A 17554-nucleotide genomic window follows, 5' to 3' on the forward strand; every position below is an offset into this window, starting at 1 on the left:
GAGCTGTAGCGTGGGTTAGCTGAAGCATGGCTCGGCAGAGGCTGCTGGGGCTGGAGTGTGGGAACAGCTGGAGTTAGAGTGCAGGAACACCTGGGACTAGAGTGCGGTTAGGCTGAAGCATCTGGGGCTGGGCTGCCGGTGGGCTGAACAAGCTGGAGCTGGTGGGTGGGTGAGCTTCAGTGCTGCTGAGTGGACGCAGCTGGAGCTGGAGCTGGATCGTGGGAACCACTGGAGCTGGAGCGTGGCTGGGTTGACACAGCTGGAGCTGGAGTGTGGCTGGGTTGAAACAGCTGCAGCTGAAGTGTGGCTGAGCTGAAGAAGCAGGAGCTGGAGCGCTGCTGGGCTGAAGAAGCTGGAACTGGAGTGTGGCTGGGCTGAAGTAGGTGGCGACAAGTTAGCTGGAGCCTGAGAGTGGCCAAGCCAAAGCAGCTGGACCCGGGGGGCAGTCGAGCTGAAGGAGCTGGGGATGGGGCATGGTCAAGCCGATGCAGCTGGGGCTGGGTGCTCCGCCTCTGCTGGTGCCCAGGCCCAGGGGGCCACTGCCTCTCCTGCTGGGACGTGGGCGCACTGCCGCCGCTCATCGGGTCTGGGTGTTGGGGGCTTACTGCTGCTAGGGCCAGGGCACGGGTGCGCCGCCGCCACTGGTGCCTGGGAACCTGGGGATTGCCGCCTCTGGGGGCTGGGGTGCAGGTGTGGTGTTGCTGCTGCTGGTGCCGGGGCTCTGGGGAGCCACCAACTCTGGTGCTGTGTTGCAGGCATGCTGCTGCCGCTGGTGGGGCCAGGGTGCTGGGGGCTTGCTGCGGCTAAGGCTGGGGCATGGGCGCGCCGCTGCTGCGGCTGGTGCCGGGGCATGGGCACCACACTGCTGCCACTGGCACTGGGGCAGGGGTAGAGCTGAAATACCACTGAGCTGAGGCTGCAGGGCCACTGTGCTGAAGCACCAGGCAGGCAGGGGGGAAGGGGCGGTTACTTTCGCCTCCCTGATCCCAGGGGTTTCTTGCTTCGCTGTTGCTCTCTGCTCTCCTGAAGGGCTAGCTTGTCGAAGGTGCCCTCACAACAGATCCGCTCCCTCCTTGGTGGGATTCCCCATGGGCTGTGAAGGATCTTTGAGCACGCCAGTTTTTCTGTGGAGGGCCGCCCCCATCGCCCCCACCCCTGAGAGCCACTTGGTGTCAGTCTCAAGGTCGCAGTCCTTGGGGAGGGAAGGGAGCTTCTCTTACCTCCTTGCACTTCCTCTGGGGATTCCAGTACCTCAGCCCTTGAGTGTACAGCTGCGTGGGTGCCTCAGATGTCCCTTGTGTTATGTGAATAACTTTTGTGGGAATGTGAATGTCCTTTTCATTGTGTTTTAGAGGAGGAGAGTTCAGTGGGGGAAGCTCACTCTGCCATGATGTTGACCTTACTTTCTCATTTGCTAAATATTGATGTTTTCTTGGGATTTGTTTTCTCCTCGACTCTTGTTTTTTGTTAGACATTTTCTTGATGATTTTGCCCCTTCTCATGTCTTCAGGTTCCATCTATGTGCTGATGACACCAATAATGGTATTTCCAACTTAGATTCTCTCCTGCGATTCATATATACATTGCTTACTGAAAATATCCATTTGGATGAGTAGAATTAAACCCATCATATTTCCCTCCAAACTGTTTTTTTATGGTATTCTTTAACTTAGTAAATTACATTACCATCCCCTCATTTGCTTAAGCCAAAGTCTTAAGAGACATGCTCAGCTCTTCTCTTTCCCTCATCACCCCATGTTTAATTAAAACCACTTCCTGTTGATTATGCCTCTTTAAGGTCTTGAATAGCTTGTCTTTTCTCTGTTCTTACTGCCAGTATTATATTCTGTGCATCCATATTTTTAATCAGTTCCTAACTAGTTTCCCTTCTCTACTGTTGCTCATTGCATTTCCTTCTGCTGCTTTACAGGGGAAGCCATCTTTTTAGAATAGAGATCCTTAGCATGGTTTACAAGGCTCTTTTTTTTTTTTGTAGCTCTCAAGGTGCATTTGTTTCCATGTTCTTTTGTTAGATTATTATACTTTATTTGGATAATAACATTGAAACAATTGTTTTTTTTTAAAGATTTTATTTATTTATTTTTCCCCCCCCAAAGCCCCAGTAGATAGTTGTATGTCATAGCTGCACATCCTTCTAGTTGCTGTATGTGGGACGCGGCCTCAGCATGGCCGGAGAAGTGGTGCATCGGTGCGCGCCCGGGATCCGAACCCGGGCCGCCAGCAGCGGAGCGCGCACACTTAACAGCTAAGCCACGGAGCCGGGCCTACAAGGCTCTTTTTAACCTGACCCTGCTTACTTCTACGTCCTGGTTATTTTTACTTCGTTCATACTGAATTATTTTTGGTCTGTCAAACACATTATGCATAATCTCTCTCACCTCTTGGTTTCCAGATATGTGCACATGTGGATAATTTTAAAAAAGGCAGAAACGAAACAAAACAAAAAGATATTTCTGTATGGCGAACAGTCAAATAGACCATAAAATTAAAAATTTGTGAAGTCAAAATACAAGTGAAAATATTTGCAACCTATGCAAAGGCTAATTTCCCTTGTATACAGATAAGAAAAAGACCAAAAATTCATTAGAAAAATGAGCACAGAACATGAATAGATGGCTTAGTTTTATAACCATATTGAAAGATGCTCAACTTCACTCATAGTAAGAGAAATGCGAATTAAATCTACTCTGTGTTATGAGTTTTCAGCTAACATATTGGCTGAAATCTAAATGTTTGGTTAAATAGTCTGTTGGTGGAACTGTGGGAAAAGAGGTTCTCTCATATGTTACTGGTAGGAGAATAAATTGGTACAAGCCATCTGGAGGGCAATTTTCTAATATCTATCTATATCTATATTTATTTAACATATAATTATAGTAGATAAAATTTATATCTTTTAATACCATGGTATAATCAACAACTTAGTTATTATAATAGTGATTTTATTATTTATATTACATTATTAAATTAATATTATGACAATTATATTTATAGTATATATTCTTATTAATCAATATATATGCTTATGTATGTGTGTGTGTGTATGTACGTGTGTGTGTATTCTCTTGACCTCAGAGTTTCACTTCTGGGAATTTATCTTACAGATATACTAGCACATGTGTGAATTGACTTATGTATAAGCTTATTCATTGCAGTGTTGTTTATAATAGCAAAAGGGAACCTAGATATCCATAAATAAGGGGTTGGCGAGTAAGAGATGCTACATCTTTGCAATGGAGTAGGATATAGATGTGAAAAAAAAGAATGAGGATGCTTTCTATGTGCTTATGTAGAGATCTCCAACATAGGTTGTATGTTGCTAAGTGAAAGCAAAGTATATAACGATGTGGATAAAAAAAGAGTGTGTGTAAAATGCTATCTTGTGTGTTAAAAAGCAGGAGAGATAAAAGTACATATTCATGTCTGTATAAAGGTTTCACAAGAAGCTAATAAAAGTGGTTATTCTTTGAGGTATTTCTGGGCAGATTAAGAAGAGGGGTTAGAAGGAGACTATTTACTTTATACTTTCTTATATTGTTTGACTTTTGAACCATCTGAATATATTGCCTCTTAAAAGTAAAATGAAAAATATTATAAAAAGTCTGAAGGAAAATATTTTCTTTCTGTTTTTTTCTCAACAGTAAGCTAAAAAAGCTGAGTGAAGATAGTTTGACTAAGCAGCCTGAAGAAGTTTTTGATGTGTTAGAGAAACTGGGAGAAGGGTAAGTCCAAAAAATATGAAAGTAGAATTTAGATAATGACAGAAAAATTATACTATTTTAATATTAATCTTTTAGTAGAGTATATTTTCTTGAATACTAATAGTATAGAGGAAACATACCTCAGCATAATAAAGGCCATATATGACAAGCCCACAGCCAGCATCACACTCGACTGTGGAAAGCTGAAAGCTTTTCCCCTAAGATCAGGAACCAGACATGGATGCCCACTCTCGTCACTTTTATTCAACATAGTACAACCTGGAAGTCTCAGCCAGAGAAATTAGGCAAGAAAAAGAAATAAAAAGCATCCAAATCAGAAAGGAAGATGTAAAATTGTCTCTCTCTGCAGATGACGTGATTTTATATATAGAAAACCCCAAAGATTACACCAAAAAACTGTTGTAATTAATAAATGAATTCAGTAATGTTGCAGGATGTAAAATCAGTATACAAAGATCAGTTGTGTTTCTGTATACTAATAACAAACTATTGGAAAGAGAAATTAAGAAAACGGTCCTATTAATAATTGTATCAAAAAGAATAAAATAGCTAGAAATAAATTTAACCAAGGAGGTGAAAGATCTGTACACTGAAAACTATAAGATATTGATGAAAGAAGTTGAAGAAGACACAAATAAATGGAAAGATACTCCGTGTTCATGGGGATTGGGAGAATTAATATTGTTAAAATGTCCATACTATTGAAACCAATCTATAGATCAATGCAATCCCTATCAAAATTCCAATGGCATTTTTCACAGAAATAGAACAAACAGTCCTAAAATTTATGTAGAACTGCAAAAGACCCTGAAGAGCCAAAGCAATGTTGAGAAAAAAGAAGAAAGCTGGAGACATCATGCTACCTGATTTTAAACTATATTACAAAGCTATGGTAATCAAAACAGTATGGTATTGGCATAAAAACAGGCACATAGATCCATGGAACAGATTAGAGAGCCTAGAAATAAACCCACACATATATGGTCAATTTATGACAAAAGAGCTAAGAATATATGATGGGGAAAGGATAGTCTCTTCAACAAATGGTGTTGGGAAAACTGGACAGCCACATGCAAAAGAATTAAACAGGACCCCTGTCTTACACCATAAGCAAAAATCAAGTCAAAGTGGATTAAAGACTTCAATGTAAGACCTGAAAGCATAAAACTCCTAGAAGAAAACAGAGGGAGTAAGCTCCTTGACAGTGTTCTTGGCAGTGATGTTTTGGATTTGACACCAAAAGCAAAGGCAACAAGAGCAAAAATAAGCAAGTGGGACTACATCAAACTAAAAAGCTTCTGTACAGCAAAGGACACCATCAGTAAAATGAAAGGGCAACCTGTGGAATGGGAGAAAATATTTGCAAATCATATGTCTAAGAGGTTAGTATCCAGAATATATAAAGAACTCATACAACTCGATAGACAAAAACAAGCATTCCATTAAAAAGTAGACATAGGAACTGAATAGGCATTTTTCTAAGACATCCAGATGGCTAACAGGTACATGAAAAGGTGCTCAACGTCACTAATTGTTAGGGAAATGCAAATCAAAACTACAATGAGATATCACCTCATACCAGTTAGAATGGCTGTCATCAAAAAGACAAGAGAGAAGTGTTGGCGAGAATGTGGAGAAAAGGGAACTGTTTTGCACTGTTGGTGGGAATATAAATTGGTGCAGCCAGTATAGAAAACAATATGGAGGTTCCTCAGAAAATTAAAAATGGAACTGCTGTATGATCCAGCATTCCGACTTCTGGGTATATATGTAAAGGAAGTGAAATCACTATCTTGAAGAGATATGTGCAGCTCCATGTTCATTGCATCATTGTTTACAATAGCCAAGACATGGAAACAACTTAAGTGTCCACTGATGGTTGAATGCATATAAAGCAAGAAATATGCTGTGAAATGAATCCCAAGAAGTTTGTTAATTCATTCCATATGGCATTGTCATTAATAAGCTTGAAAGATTTTGACTTCGTTAAGCAAGTGAACATAAGGCCATCTTTTAGGATGTTGGAACTCATCTTAGTTGGGGAAAAATGAGTTATAGATGTTAAATAGATTGTCTCAGTGAGGAAAACAGGATGTGTTGACAGAGGAATAATTGACATGATTTTAAAATAACGTTAGAGAAGCCTCTTTCATTTTGAGCACATAGAGGTATTGAATAAAATGGCAAAGTATAGGAGAACTTCCAAAATAATAAAAGGCAAAAAACAGAATTAAAATGGCTTGAATCAGCAAGAACAAGGAAAAGGAAATAGAGAAAACAAAATATAAAATAATAAGCCAGATGTAAGTTGAAAGGAATAAAATGAAGTATATTTTTCAGTAAATGTCAATTCTCTCATTAAAAGACACACTATTAGGGTCAATTAGAATGCAAAATCTAGCTATATGCTGTTTAGAAGTGGCCCATGTAATACAATGGGTAGAAATATGGGGATATTTCCTATTAAAGATATCAGATAAGAAAGAGATAATCGTACAAATAAAAACAAAAAGAAAGCAAAAGTGGCAATATTTTTGGTGGGTAAATTAGTTCAAGTTAAAAGATCTCAAAATGAATAATGAGGGATTAGATCCAAATAAAGAATAAAGAGGGACATTAGATAATGATACAAAAGACAAATTATAATGAAACATGTATGTGTTAGTCACCATGACAGTTAAATTTGTGAAGGAAAGCTATGAGAAACTTCAGAGGAATCTAATAAATGTGTATTCATATAGGAGATTTCAATATTTCTTTTTCAGAATCGGACAGAATAATAGAAAAAAGAGAAAGGACATAGAGTTATTAAATGTAATCAATAAACTTGAATATATATAAAGTATATATCTATACTTATATAACTATATATATATTCTTACATTCCTCCTTTTTTTTTGGTATGTTCATGGACCATTGGTTAAAAAACTAACAAATTCTTAAAAAAGAGATTTTGCAGGTCACATTTCTAATTGTAGTTACTGAAATTAGAAACAATTACAATGTGATAAAACCCATACTTATTGGAAATTAGGAAACGTAATCTGAGGTAACCTATAGATTGAAGAGGAAATTACAAATTATTTAGAAAACCATGAAAAGAAGACTAAATCATACAAATATCTATGGAATCCAGAAAAGCTGTAATTAGGGGAAAATACTTAGTTTTAAATTCCTTCATTACTAAAGAAAGACCAAAAAAAAAAAAAAGAACTTAGTGCTTATTTGAATATTTAAAGTACTTAGAAAAATAATAAAATATGTGAAAACAAACTAAGGAGAGAGAATTCATAAGGGAAAAAGCTGAATTTAATGAAATAGAAAATAAAAAAATTAGAAATGATAAATATATACAAATGCTGCTTCTTTGAACAGATCAATAAAATAGTTAAATCTCTTCTGACTTTGACTAATGAAAAAAGCAAAAACATGGAAGAATTGGAATAAGAAAGAAGATACAACCAATGATAGAGAAACAATCTCAACTGGAATCCCTTCAGGGAAGGGAGTTCTGGGAAATGTGCTTCCCAGCTTCTCTTTTGCAGTGACAGGAGACCTTAGAAGAGAGTGATGATTTTACTTAATTGACAATAGTTAGTCTAGCACTGAATTCTATATTAGCTTTTGAGGGAATGAATATATATATATATATATATACACATTTATATACATATATACAGCTTTTAAGGGGAGATGTATATGTGTGTGTATGTATATGTGTATAAATTAGGATCCCCCCCGCCACACACCCCTAAAGGTGACTTCAGCTATCAGACTAAATTGAATTACTTCAGACAGCCCAAAGAAACTCATGTTGTTAAAGTAGCTGCTTTGTCATTTACTTTTCACTTATTTTAAAAGATTGTAAATATGATTCTGCATAGCTTCCTAGTATTAGGAAAAGTTCCATGTCTTCCAATGGCTTACTCGTTTTTCTCTTCTGTAGAAATAATGTAGTGAGTAGAACACAATCTTTGGAGTTAGAGTATGTTTGAATTCTGGCCCTTGCTGGTTACCAGTTTCTGTTTCCTCATCTTTTTAAATTTAATTTTTCATTATTTTATTGAGGTCTCATTGGTTTATAACATTGTGTACATTTCAGGTATACATCATTATATTTTGGCTTCTGTATAGACTGCATCGTATTCACCAACAGAAGTCTAGTTTCCATCTGTCACCATGCATATGTGTCCCTTTACCCCTTTTGCCCTCCCCCAACCCCCTTCTCCTCTTGTAACCACCAATCTGTTCTCCTTATCTATGTGTTTATCTTCCACATATGAATGAAATCGTATGGTGTTTGTCTTTCTCTGCCTGACTTATTTTGCTTAGCGTAATACTCTCAAGGTCTATCCATTTTGTCACAAGTGGCACAATTGCGTCTTTTTTTATGGCTGAGTGGTATTCCATTGTGTGTGCGGTGTGTATATATGTACCACATCTTTCACGTTCAGATTCATCTGTTGATGGGCCCTTGGATTGCTTCCAAGTCTTGACTATAGTGAATAATGCTGCGATGAACATAGGGGTGCATATATCTTTTCGAATTAGTGTTTTTGTGATCTTTGGATAAATACCATCCAGTATTGGATGGTGGAAGTGGAATAGCTGGATCATATGGTATTTCTATTTTTAATTTTTTGAGAAATCTCCATACTGTTTTCTATAGTGACTGCACTAGTTTGCATTCCCACAAGCAGTGGGTTCCCTTTTCTCCTCATCCTCTCCGACACTTGTTATTTCTTGTCTTTTTTTTTTCATGGATTTCTGTTTATTGCAGTAACATTGGTTTATAACATTGTAAAAATTTCAGGTGTACATCATTGTACTTCTATTTCTGCATGGACTACATCATGTTCACCACCAAAATACTAATTACAACCCATCACCACATACATGTGCCGAATTATCCCTTTCACCCTCCTCCCTCCCCCCTTCCCCTCTGGTAACCACCAATCCAATCTCTGTCCCTATGTGTTTGTTTATTGTTGTTATTATCTACTACTTAATGAAGGAAATCATACGATATTTGACCTTCTCCCTCTGACTTATTTCACTTTGCATTATACTCTCAGTGTCCATCCATGTTGTCACAAATGGCTGGATTTCATCGTTTCTTATGGCTGAGTAGTATTCCATTGTGTATATATACCACAGCTTCTTTATCCATTCGTCCCTTGATGGGCACTTAGGTTGCTTCCAAGTCTTGGCTATCGTGAATAAGGCTGCAATGAACACAGGGGTGCATGTACCTTTGCAAATTGGTGTTTTCAAGTTCTTTGGATAAATACCCAACAGTGGAATAACTGGATCATATGGTAGTTCTATCGTTGATTTTTTGAGGAATCTCCATACTGTTTTCCATAGTGGCTGCACCAGTTTGCACTCCCACCAGCAGTGTATGAGAGTTCCCTTCTCTCCACAACCTCTCCAACACATGTTGTTTCCTGTCTTGTTAATTATAGCCATTCTGACGGGCGTGAGGTGATATCTCATTGTAGTTTTGATTTGCATTTCCCTGATAGTTAGTGATTTTGAACATCTTTTCATGTGTCTGTTGGCCATCTGTATATCTTCTTTGGAGACATGTCTGTTCAGGTCTTTTGCCCATTTTTTAATTGGGTTGGTAGTTTTTTTGTTGTTGAGATGCATGAGTTCTTTATATATTTTGGAGATTAAGCCCTTATCAGATGTATGGTTTGCAAATATCTTCTCCCAATTGTTAGGTTGTCTTTTCGTTTTGTTGATGGTTTCCTTTGGTGTGCAGAAGCTTTTTAGTTTGATGTAGTCCCATTTGTTTATTTTTTCTATTGTTTCTCTTGCCCGGTCAGATGTGGTGTTTGAAAAGATGTTGCTAAGACCGATGTCGAAGAGCGTACTGCCTATGTTTTCTTCTAGAAGTTTCACAGTTTCAGGTCTTACATTCAAGTCTTTAATCCATTTGGAGTTAATTTTTGTGTATGGTGTAAGGTAAGGGTCTACTTTCATTTTTTTGCATATGGCTATCCAGTTTTCTCAACACCATTTGTTGAAGAGACTTTCTTTTCCCCATTGTATGTTCTTGGCTCCTTTGTCAAAGATTAGCTGTCCATAGATGTGTGTGTTTATTTCTGGGCTTTCGATTCTATTCCATTGATCTGTGTGTCTGTTTTTGTGCCAGTACCATGCTCTTTTGGTTACTATAGCTTTGTAGTATATTTTGAAATCAGGGAGTGTGATACCTCCAGCTTTGTTCTTTTTTCTCAGGATTCCTTTAGCTATTCGGGGTCTTTTGTTGTTCCATATAAATTTTAGGATTCTTTGTTCTATTTCTGTGAAAAATGTTGTTGGAACTTTGATAGGGATTGCATTGAATCTATAGATGGCTTTAGGAAGTATGGACATCTTAACTATGTTAATTCTTCCAATCCAAGAGCACGGAATATCTTTCCATTTCTTTGTGTCTTCTTCAATTTCTTTCAGAAATGTTTTATAGTTTTCGGTGTACAGATCTTTCACCTCTTTGGTTAAGTTTATTCCTAGGTATTTTAGTCTTTTTGTTGCAATTGTAAATGGGATGGTATTCTTAATTTCTCTTTCTGCTACTTCGTTGTTAGTGTACAGAAATGCAGCTGATTTTTGTATGTTGATTTTGTATCCTGCAACTTTACCATATTCGTTTATTACTTCTAAAAGTTTTCTGGTGGATTCTTTAGAGTTTTCTATATATAAAATCATGTCATCTGCAAATAGTGACAGTTTCACTTCTTCCTTTCCAATTTGGATCCCTTTTATTTTTTTCTCTTGCCTGATTGCTCTGGCTAGGACTTCCAATACTATGTTAAATAGGAGTGGTGACAGTGGGCATCCTTGTCTGGTTCCTGTTCTTAGAGGGATAGCTTTCAGTTTTTCACCATTGAGGATGATATTAGCTGTGGGTTTCTCATATATGGTCTTTATTATGTTGAGGTACTTTCCTTCTATACCCATTTTATTCAGAGTTTTTATCATAAATGGATGCTGTATCTTGTCAAATGCTTTCTCTGCATCTATTGAGATGATCATGTGATTTTTGTTCTTCATTTTATTAATGTGGTGTATTACGTTGATTGATTTGCGAATGTTAAACCATCCCTGCATCCCTGGAATAAATCCCACTTGATCATGTTGTATAATCTTTTAACGTATTGTTGTATGCGATTTGCTAGTATTTTGTTGAGGATTTTCGCATCGATGTTCATCAGTGATATTGGCCTGTAATTTTCTTTTTTTGTGTTGTCCTTGTCTGGTTTTGGTATCAGGGTAATGTCAGCTTCGTAGAATGAGTTAGGAGCTTCCCCCTCCTCAATTTTTTGGAAGAGTTTGAGAAGGATAGGTATTAAGTCTTCTTTGAATGTTTGGTAGAATTCACCAGGGAAGCCGTCTGGTCCTGGACTTTTATTTTTAGGGAGGTTTTTGATTACTGTTTCGATCTCCTTACTGGTGATTGGTCTATTCAAATTCTCTACTTCTTCTTGATCCAGTTTTGGAAGGTTGTATGATTCTAAGAATTCATCCATTTCTTCCAGATTGTCGAATTGGTTGGCATATAGTTTTTCATAGTATTCTCTTATAATCTTTTGTATTTCTGAGGTGTCTGTTGTAACCTCTCCTCTTTCATTTCTGATTTTACTTATTTGTGCCTTCTCTCTTTTTTCTTGGTGAGTCTAGCTAAAGGTTTGTCTATTTTGTTGATCTTTTCAAAGAACCAGCTCTTGGTTTTATTAATTTTTCTATTGTTTTTGGTCTCTATTTCATTTATTTCTGCTCTGATTTTTATTATTTCCCTTCTACTGATTTTGGGCTTTGTTTGTTCTCCTTTTTCCAGTTCCTTTAGGTGCATTGTTAGATTGTTTATTTGAGATTTTTCTTGTTTGTTGAGATAGGCCTGTATTGCTATAAACTTCCCTCTTAGAACCGCTTTTGCTGTATCCCATAAATTCTGGCATGTCGTATTTTCATTTTCATTTGTCTCCAGGTATTTTTTGATTTCTTCTTTGATTTCTTCATTAACCCAATCCTTGTTCAGTAGCATTTTGTTTAATCTCCATGTATTTGTGGCTTTTCTGATTTTCTTCCTATAGTTGATTTCTAGTTTCATACCGTTGTGGTCAGAAAAGATGCTTGGTATTATTTCAATCTTCTTAAATTTATGGAGACTTGTTTTGTGGCCTAATATGTGATCAATCCTGGAGAATGTTCCATGTGCATTTGAAAAGAACGTGTATTCTTCGGTTTTTGGATGGAATGCTCTGTATATACCTACTAGGTCCATCTGTTCTAGTGTGTCGTTTAAGGCCAATGTTTCCTTATTGATCTTCTGTTTGGATGATCTATCCGTTGGTGTAAGTGGAGTGTTAAAGTCCCCTACTATTATTGTGTTACTGTCTATTTCTGTTTTTATGTCTGTTAATAATTGCTTTATATATTTAGGTGCACCTACATTGGAGTGCGTAGNTATTTACTAGTGTTATATCCTCTTGTTGGATTGTTCCCTTGATCATTATGTAATGCCCTTCTTTGTCTCGTTTTACAGTTTTTGTTTTAAAGTCTATTTTGTCTGATATGAGTACTGCTACCCCAGCTTTCTTTTCATTGCCATTTGCGTGGAGTATCTTTTTCCATCCCTTCACTTTCAGTTTGTGAGTGTCTTTAGGTCTGAAGTGTGTCTCTTGTATGCAGCATATATATGGGTCTTGTTTTTTAATCCAGTCAGCCACCCTATGCCTTTTAATTGGAGCATTTAGTCCATTGACGTTTAAAGTAGCTATTGATAAGTATGTACTTACTGCCATTTTTTAACTTTTTTTTTTTTTCCCCTCAGTGTTTTAGTAGTCCTTCTCTGTCCCTTACTTCTTCTATACAGAATTGATGGTCACTTTAGTTTGACCTCTGTCTGAAAGCTGTACTCTTTAACTACCCTCCTCCCTCCTTTTATGTTTTTGATATCAAATCCAACCTCTTTTTTGTGCATTTGTATCCATTACGTTCTAATCTTTTCTAACCTTTTTTTTCGTGAGGGAGATTAGTCCTGAGCTAACATCTGTTGCGAGTCCTCTTTTTGCTTAGGAAGATTGGCCCTAGGCTAACATCCATGCCCATCTTCCTCTACTTTATATGTGGGATGCCTGCCACAGCATGGCTCGATAAGTGGTGCTCAGGTCTGTGCCTGGGATCCGAACCCGCCAACCCATGGTGGCCGAAGCGGAGTGTGCAAACTTGACCACTACACCACTGGACTGGCCCCTTGTCTTTTTTTTTTTTTTTAATTGTTGTTTTAATAGTTTTTAACATTGTAAAATTTTGGGTTGTACATTTTTGTTTGTCCATCACCATATATATGTCTCCCCTCACCCCTTGTGCCCACCCCTCACCCCCCATTGCCCCTGGTGACCACAATACAGTTTTCTCTGTCCATGTGTTGGTTTATATTCCACATAAGAGTGAGATCATACAGTGTTTGTCTTTCTGGCTTACTTCACTTAACATAATACCCTCCAGGCCCATCCATGTTGTTGCAAATGGGACGATTTTGTCTTTTTTTATGGCTGAGTAGTATTCCATTGTATATATATATACCACATTTTCTTGATCCAATCTTCAGTCGAGGGACACTTAGGTTGCTTCCACTTCTTGGCTATAGTGAATAATGCTGCAATGAACATAGGGGTGCATAAGCCTCTTTGGATTGTTGATTTCAGGTTCATTGGATAGATTCCCAGTAGTGGGATAGCTGGATCATAGGGCATCTCTATTTTTAATTCTTTGAGGAGTCTCCATACCGTTTTCCATAGAGGCTGCACCAGTTTGCATTCCTACCAGCTGTGTATGAGGGTTCCTGTTTCTCCACATCCTCTCCAACATCTGTTGTTTATTGTCTTGGTGATTATAGCCATTCTAACGGGCATGAGGTGATATCTTAGTGTTGTTTTGATTTACATTTCCCTTATGATTAGTGATGTTGAACATCTTTGCATGTGCCTATTGGCCATCTGTATATCTTCTTTGGAGAAGTGTCTGTTCATTTCCTCTGCCCATTTTTTGATCGGGTTGTTTGTTTTTCTGTTGTTCAGTTGTGTGAGTTCTTTATATATTATAGAGATCAACCACTTGTCAGATGTATGTTTTGCAAATATTCTCTCCCAGCTGGTGAATTGTCTGTTCATTTTGATTCTGGTTTCGTTTGTCTTGTAGAAGCTCTTTACTCTGATCAAGTCCCACTTGCTTATTTTTTCTTTAGTTTCCCTAGTCTGGGTAGGCATGTCATCCGAAGAGAATCCTTTATGACCAATGTCGAATAGTGTGTTGCCTATATTTTCTTCTATGAGTTTTATAGTTTCAGGTCTCATCTTCAGGTCTTTGATCCATTTTGAGTTAATTTTTGTGAATGGCGATAGCAGATGGTCCACATTCATTCTTTTGCATGTGGCTGTCCAGTTTTCCCAACACCATTTATTGAAGAGACTTTCCTTTCTCCATTGTATGGTCTTAGCTCCTTTGTCGAAAATTAGCTGTCCGTATATGTGTGGTTTTATTTCTTGGCTTTCAGTTCTGTTCCATTGATCTGTGTGTCTGTTTTTGTACCAGTACCATGCTGTTTTGATTACTATTGCTTTGTAGTATGTTTTGAAGTCAGGGATTGTGATGCCTCCTGCTTTGTTCTTTTTCCTTAGGATTGCTTTAGCTATTCGGGGTCTTTTGTTGTCCCATATGAATTTTAGTATTCTTTTTTCTATTTCCATGAAGAATGTCATTGGGATTCTGATTGGGATTGCATTGAATCTGTAGATTGCTTTAGGTAATATAGACATTTTAACTATGTTTATTCTTCCAATCCATGTGTATGGGATGTCTTTCCATTTCTTTATGTCATCATCGATTTCTTTCAATAATGTCTTGTAGTTTTCATTGTATAGGTCTTTCACCTCCTTGGTAAGATTTATTCCTAGATATTTTATTCTTTTTGATGCACTTGTAAATGGTATTATCTTTTTGAGCTCTCTTTCTGTTAGTTTGTTATTAGCATACAGAAATGCAACTGATTTTTGTAGATTGATTTTGTACCCTGTGACTGCTGTAGTTGTTGATTATTTCTAATAGTTTTCCAATGGATTCTTCAGAGTTTTCTATATATAAAATCATGTCATCTGCACACAGTGAGAGTTTCACTTCTTCGTTACCTCTTTGGATTCCTTTTATTCCTTTTTCTTGCCTAATTCCTCTGGCCAAAACCTCCGGTACTATGTTGAATAGGAGTGGTGAGAGTGGGCAGTGCTGCCTTGTTCCTGTTCTCAGAGGAATGGCTTTCAGTCTTTCCCCGCTGAGTATGATGTTGGCTGTGGGTTTGTCATAAATAGCCTTTATTATGTTGAGGTACTTTTCTTCTATTTCCATTTTGTTGACAGTTTTTATCATAATGGATGTTGTATCTTGTCAGATGCCTTCTCTGTGTCTATTGGGATGACCATGTGGTTTTTATTCTTTGTTTTGTTGGTGTGGTGTATCACGTTGATTGATTTGTGGATGTTGAACCATCCCTGTGTCCCTGGTATAAATCCCACTTGATCATGGTGTATGATCTTTTTAATGTATTGCTGTATTTGGTTTGCCAATATTTTGTTGAGGATTTTTGCATCTATGTTCATGAGCGATATTGGCCTGTAATTTTCCTTCTTTGTATTGTCTTTGCGTGGCTTTGGTATCAGGGTGACGTTGGCCTCGTAGAATGATTTAGGAAGTCTTCCATCTTCCTCTATTTTTTGGAATAGTTTGAGAAGGATGGGTATTAAATCTTCTTTGAATGTTTGGTAAAATTCACTGGAGAAGCCATCTGGTCCTGGACTTTTATTTTTTGGGAGGTTTTTGATTACTATTTCAATGTCTTTACTTGTGATTGGTCTATTCAGATTCTCCATTTCTTCTTGGTTCAGTTTTGGGAGGTTGTATGAGTCTAAGAATTTATCCATTTCTTCTAGATTGTCCAATTTGTTGGCATATAATTTCTCATAGTATTCTCTTATAATCCTCTGTATTTCCCTGGTATCCGTTGTAATTTCTCCTCTTTCATTTACTTGAGCTTTTTCTCTTTTTTTCTTAGTAAGCCTGGCTAAGGGTTTGTCGATTTTGTTTATCTCCCTTGTCTTTTTACTAATAGCCATTCTGACGGATATGAGGTAAAGTCTCATTGTATTTTGATTTGCATTTCCCTAATAATTAGTGATGTTGAACATCTTTCATGTTGCTGTTGGCCATCTGTGTATCTTCTTTGGTAAAATGTCTGTACATATCTTCTGCCCATTTTTTGTTTCCGTTTGTTTTTTTGTTGTTGAGTTGTGTGAGTTCTTTATATGTTTTGGAAATTAACCCCTTATCATATATATGATTTGCAAATATTTTCTCCCAGTTGGTGTGTTGTCTTTTCGTTTTGTTGATGGTTTCCTTTGCCATGCAGAAGCTTTTTAGTTTGATGTAGTCCCATTTGTTTATTTTTTCTTGTGTTTCCCTTGCCTGAGTAGACATGGTATTCATAAAGATGGTGCTAAGACTGATGTCAAAGAGCGTACTACCTGTGTTTTCTTATAGGAGTTTTATGGTTTCAGGTCTTACATTCAAGTCTTCAATCCATTGCGAGTTAGTTTTTGTGTATGCTGTAAGATAGTGTGGTCTATTTTCATTCGTTTGCATATGGCTGTCCAGTATTCTGATCGCCATTCATTGAAGAGATTTTCCTTTCTCTGTTGTGTGTTCTTGGCTCCTTTATCAAAGATTAGCTGTCAATAGATGTGGTTCTATTTCTGGGCTCTCAATTCTGTTCCAATGATCTATTTGTCTGTTTTTCTGCCAGTACCATGCTGTTTACAATAGCTTTTGTAGTGTATTTTGAATTCAGGGAGTGTGATACCTCCACCTTTTGTTCTTTTTTCCCAAGATTGCTTTGGCTATTTGGAGACTTTTGTTGTTCCGTTTAAATTTTAGGATTCTTTGTTCTATTTCTGTGAAAAATGTGGTTGGGATTCTGATTGAGATTGCATTGAATCTGTAGATTGCTTTAGGTAATATGGGCATTTTTAACTATGTTTATTCTTCCAATCCATGAGCACGGAATATCTTTCCATTTCTTTGTTTTCTTCAATTTCTTTCAATAATGTCTTATAGTTTTCAGTGTCATAGGACTTTCACCTAGTTGGTTAAATTTATTCCTAGGTATTTTATTCTTTTCGTTGTGATTGTAAATGGGGTTGTATTCTTGATATCTCCTTCTGCTGGTTGTTAGTCTATAGAAATGCTACTGATTTTGGTATGTTGATTTTGTACCCTGCAACTTGACTGTTTTTGTTAATTATTTCTAATAGGTTTTTGGTGGATTCTTTAGGGTTTCTTATATATGGAATCATGTCATCTGCAAATAGTGACAGTTTTACTTCTTCCTTTATGATTTGGATCTCTTTTTTTTCTTTTTCTTGCCTAAGTGCTCTGGCTAGGACTTCCAGTACTATGTTGAATAAGAATGGTGAGAGTGGCATCCTTGTCTTGTTCCTGTTCTTAGAGAAGTAGCTTTGAGTTTTTCACCATTGAGTATGATGTTGGCTGTGGGTTTGTCATATATGGCCTTTATTATGTAGAGCTACTTTCCTTCTGTACTCATTTTATTGAGTTTTTATCATAAATGGATGTTGAATCTTGTCAAATGCTTTCTCTGTGTCTGTTGAGATGATCATGTGATTTTTATTCTTTATTTTGTTAATGTGGTATATCACATTGATTGATTTGTGGATGTTGAACCTTCCCTGCAT

At 37.3% G+C, this 17554-nt stretch overlaps 1 protein-coding gene across 4 annotated transcripts in view; it reads left to right on the top strand.

Annotated features, from left to right (window-relative positions):
• The window catches only part of STK3 (serine/threonine kinase 3), a 290389-nt gene that overhangs the window by 42800 nt on the left and 230035 nt on the right, over nucleotides 1-17554 (top strand). For all 4 annotated transcript variants that reach the window (XM_087447596.1, XM_004431201.3, XM_087447594.1 and 1 more), the window contains one exon: nucleotides 3663-3743. In XM_087447596.1, coding sequence (XP_087303722.1) covers nucleotides 3663-3743 — 81 coding nt within the window. The remainder of the gene's footprint in view (nucleotides 1-3662; nucleotides 3744-17554) is intronic.

The sequence above is a fragment of the Ceratotherium simum genome, chromosome 23 (assembly GCF_057802395.1).
Source record: "Ceratotherium simum simum isolate JZ-2026a chromosome 23, ASM5780239v1, whole genome shotgun sequence".
NCBI lineage: Eukaryota > Metazoa > Chordata > Mammalia > Perissodactyla > Rhinocerotidae > Ceratotherium > Ceratotherium simum.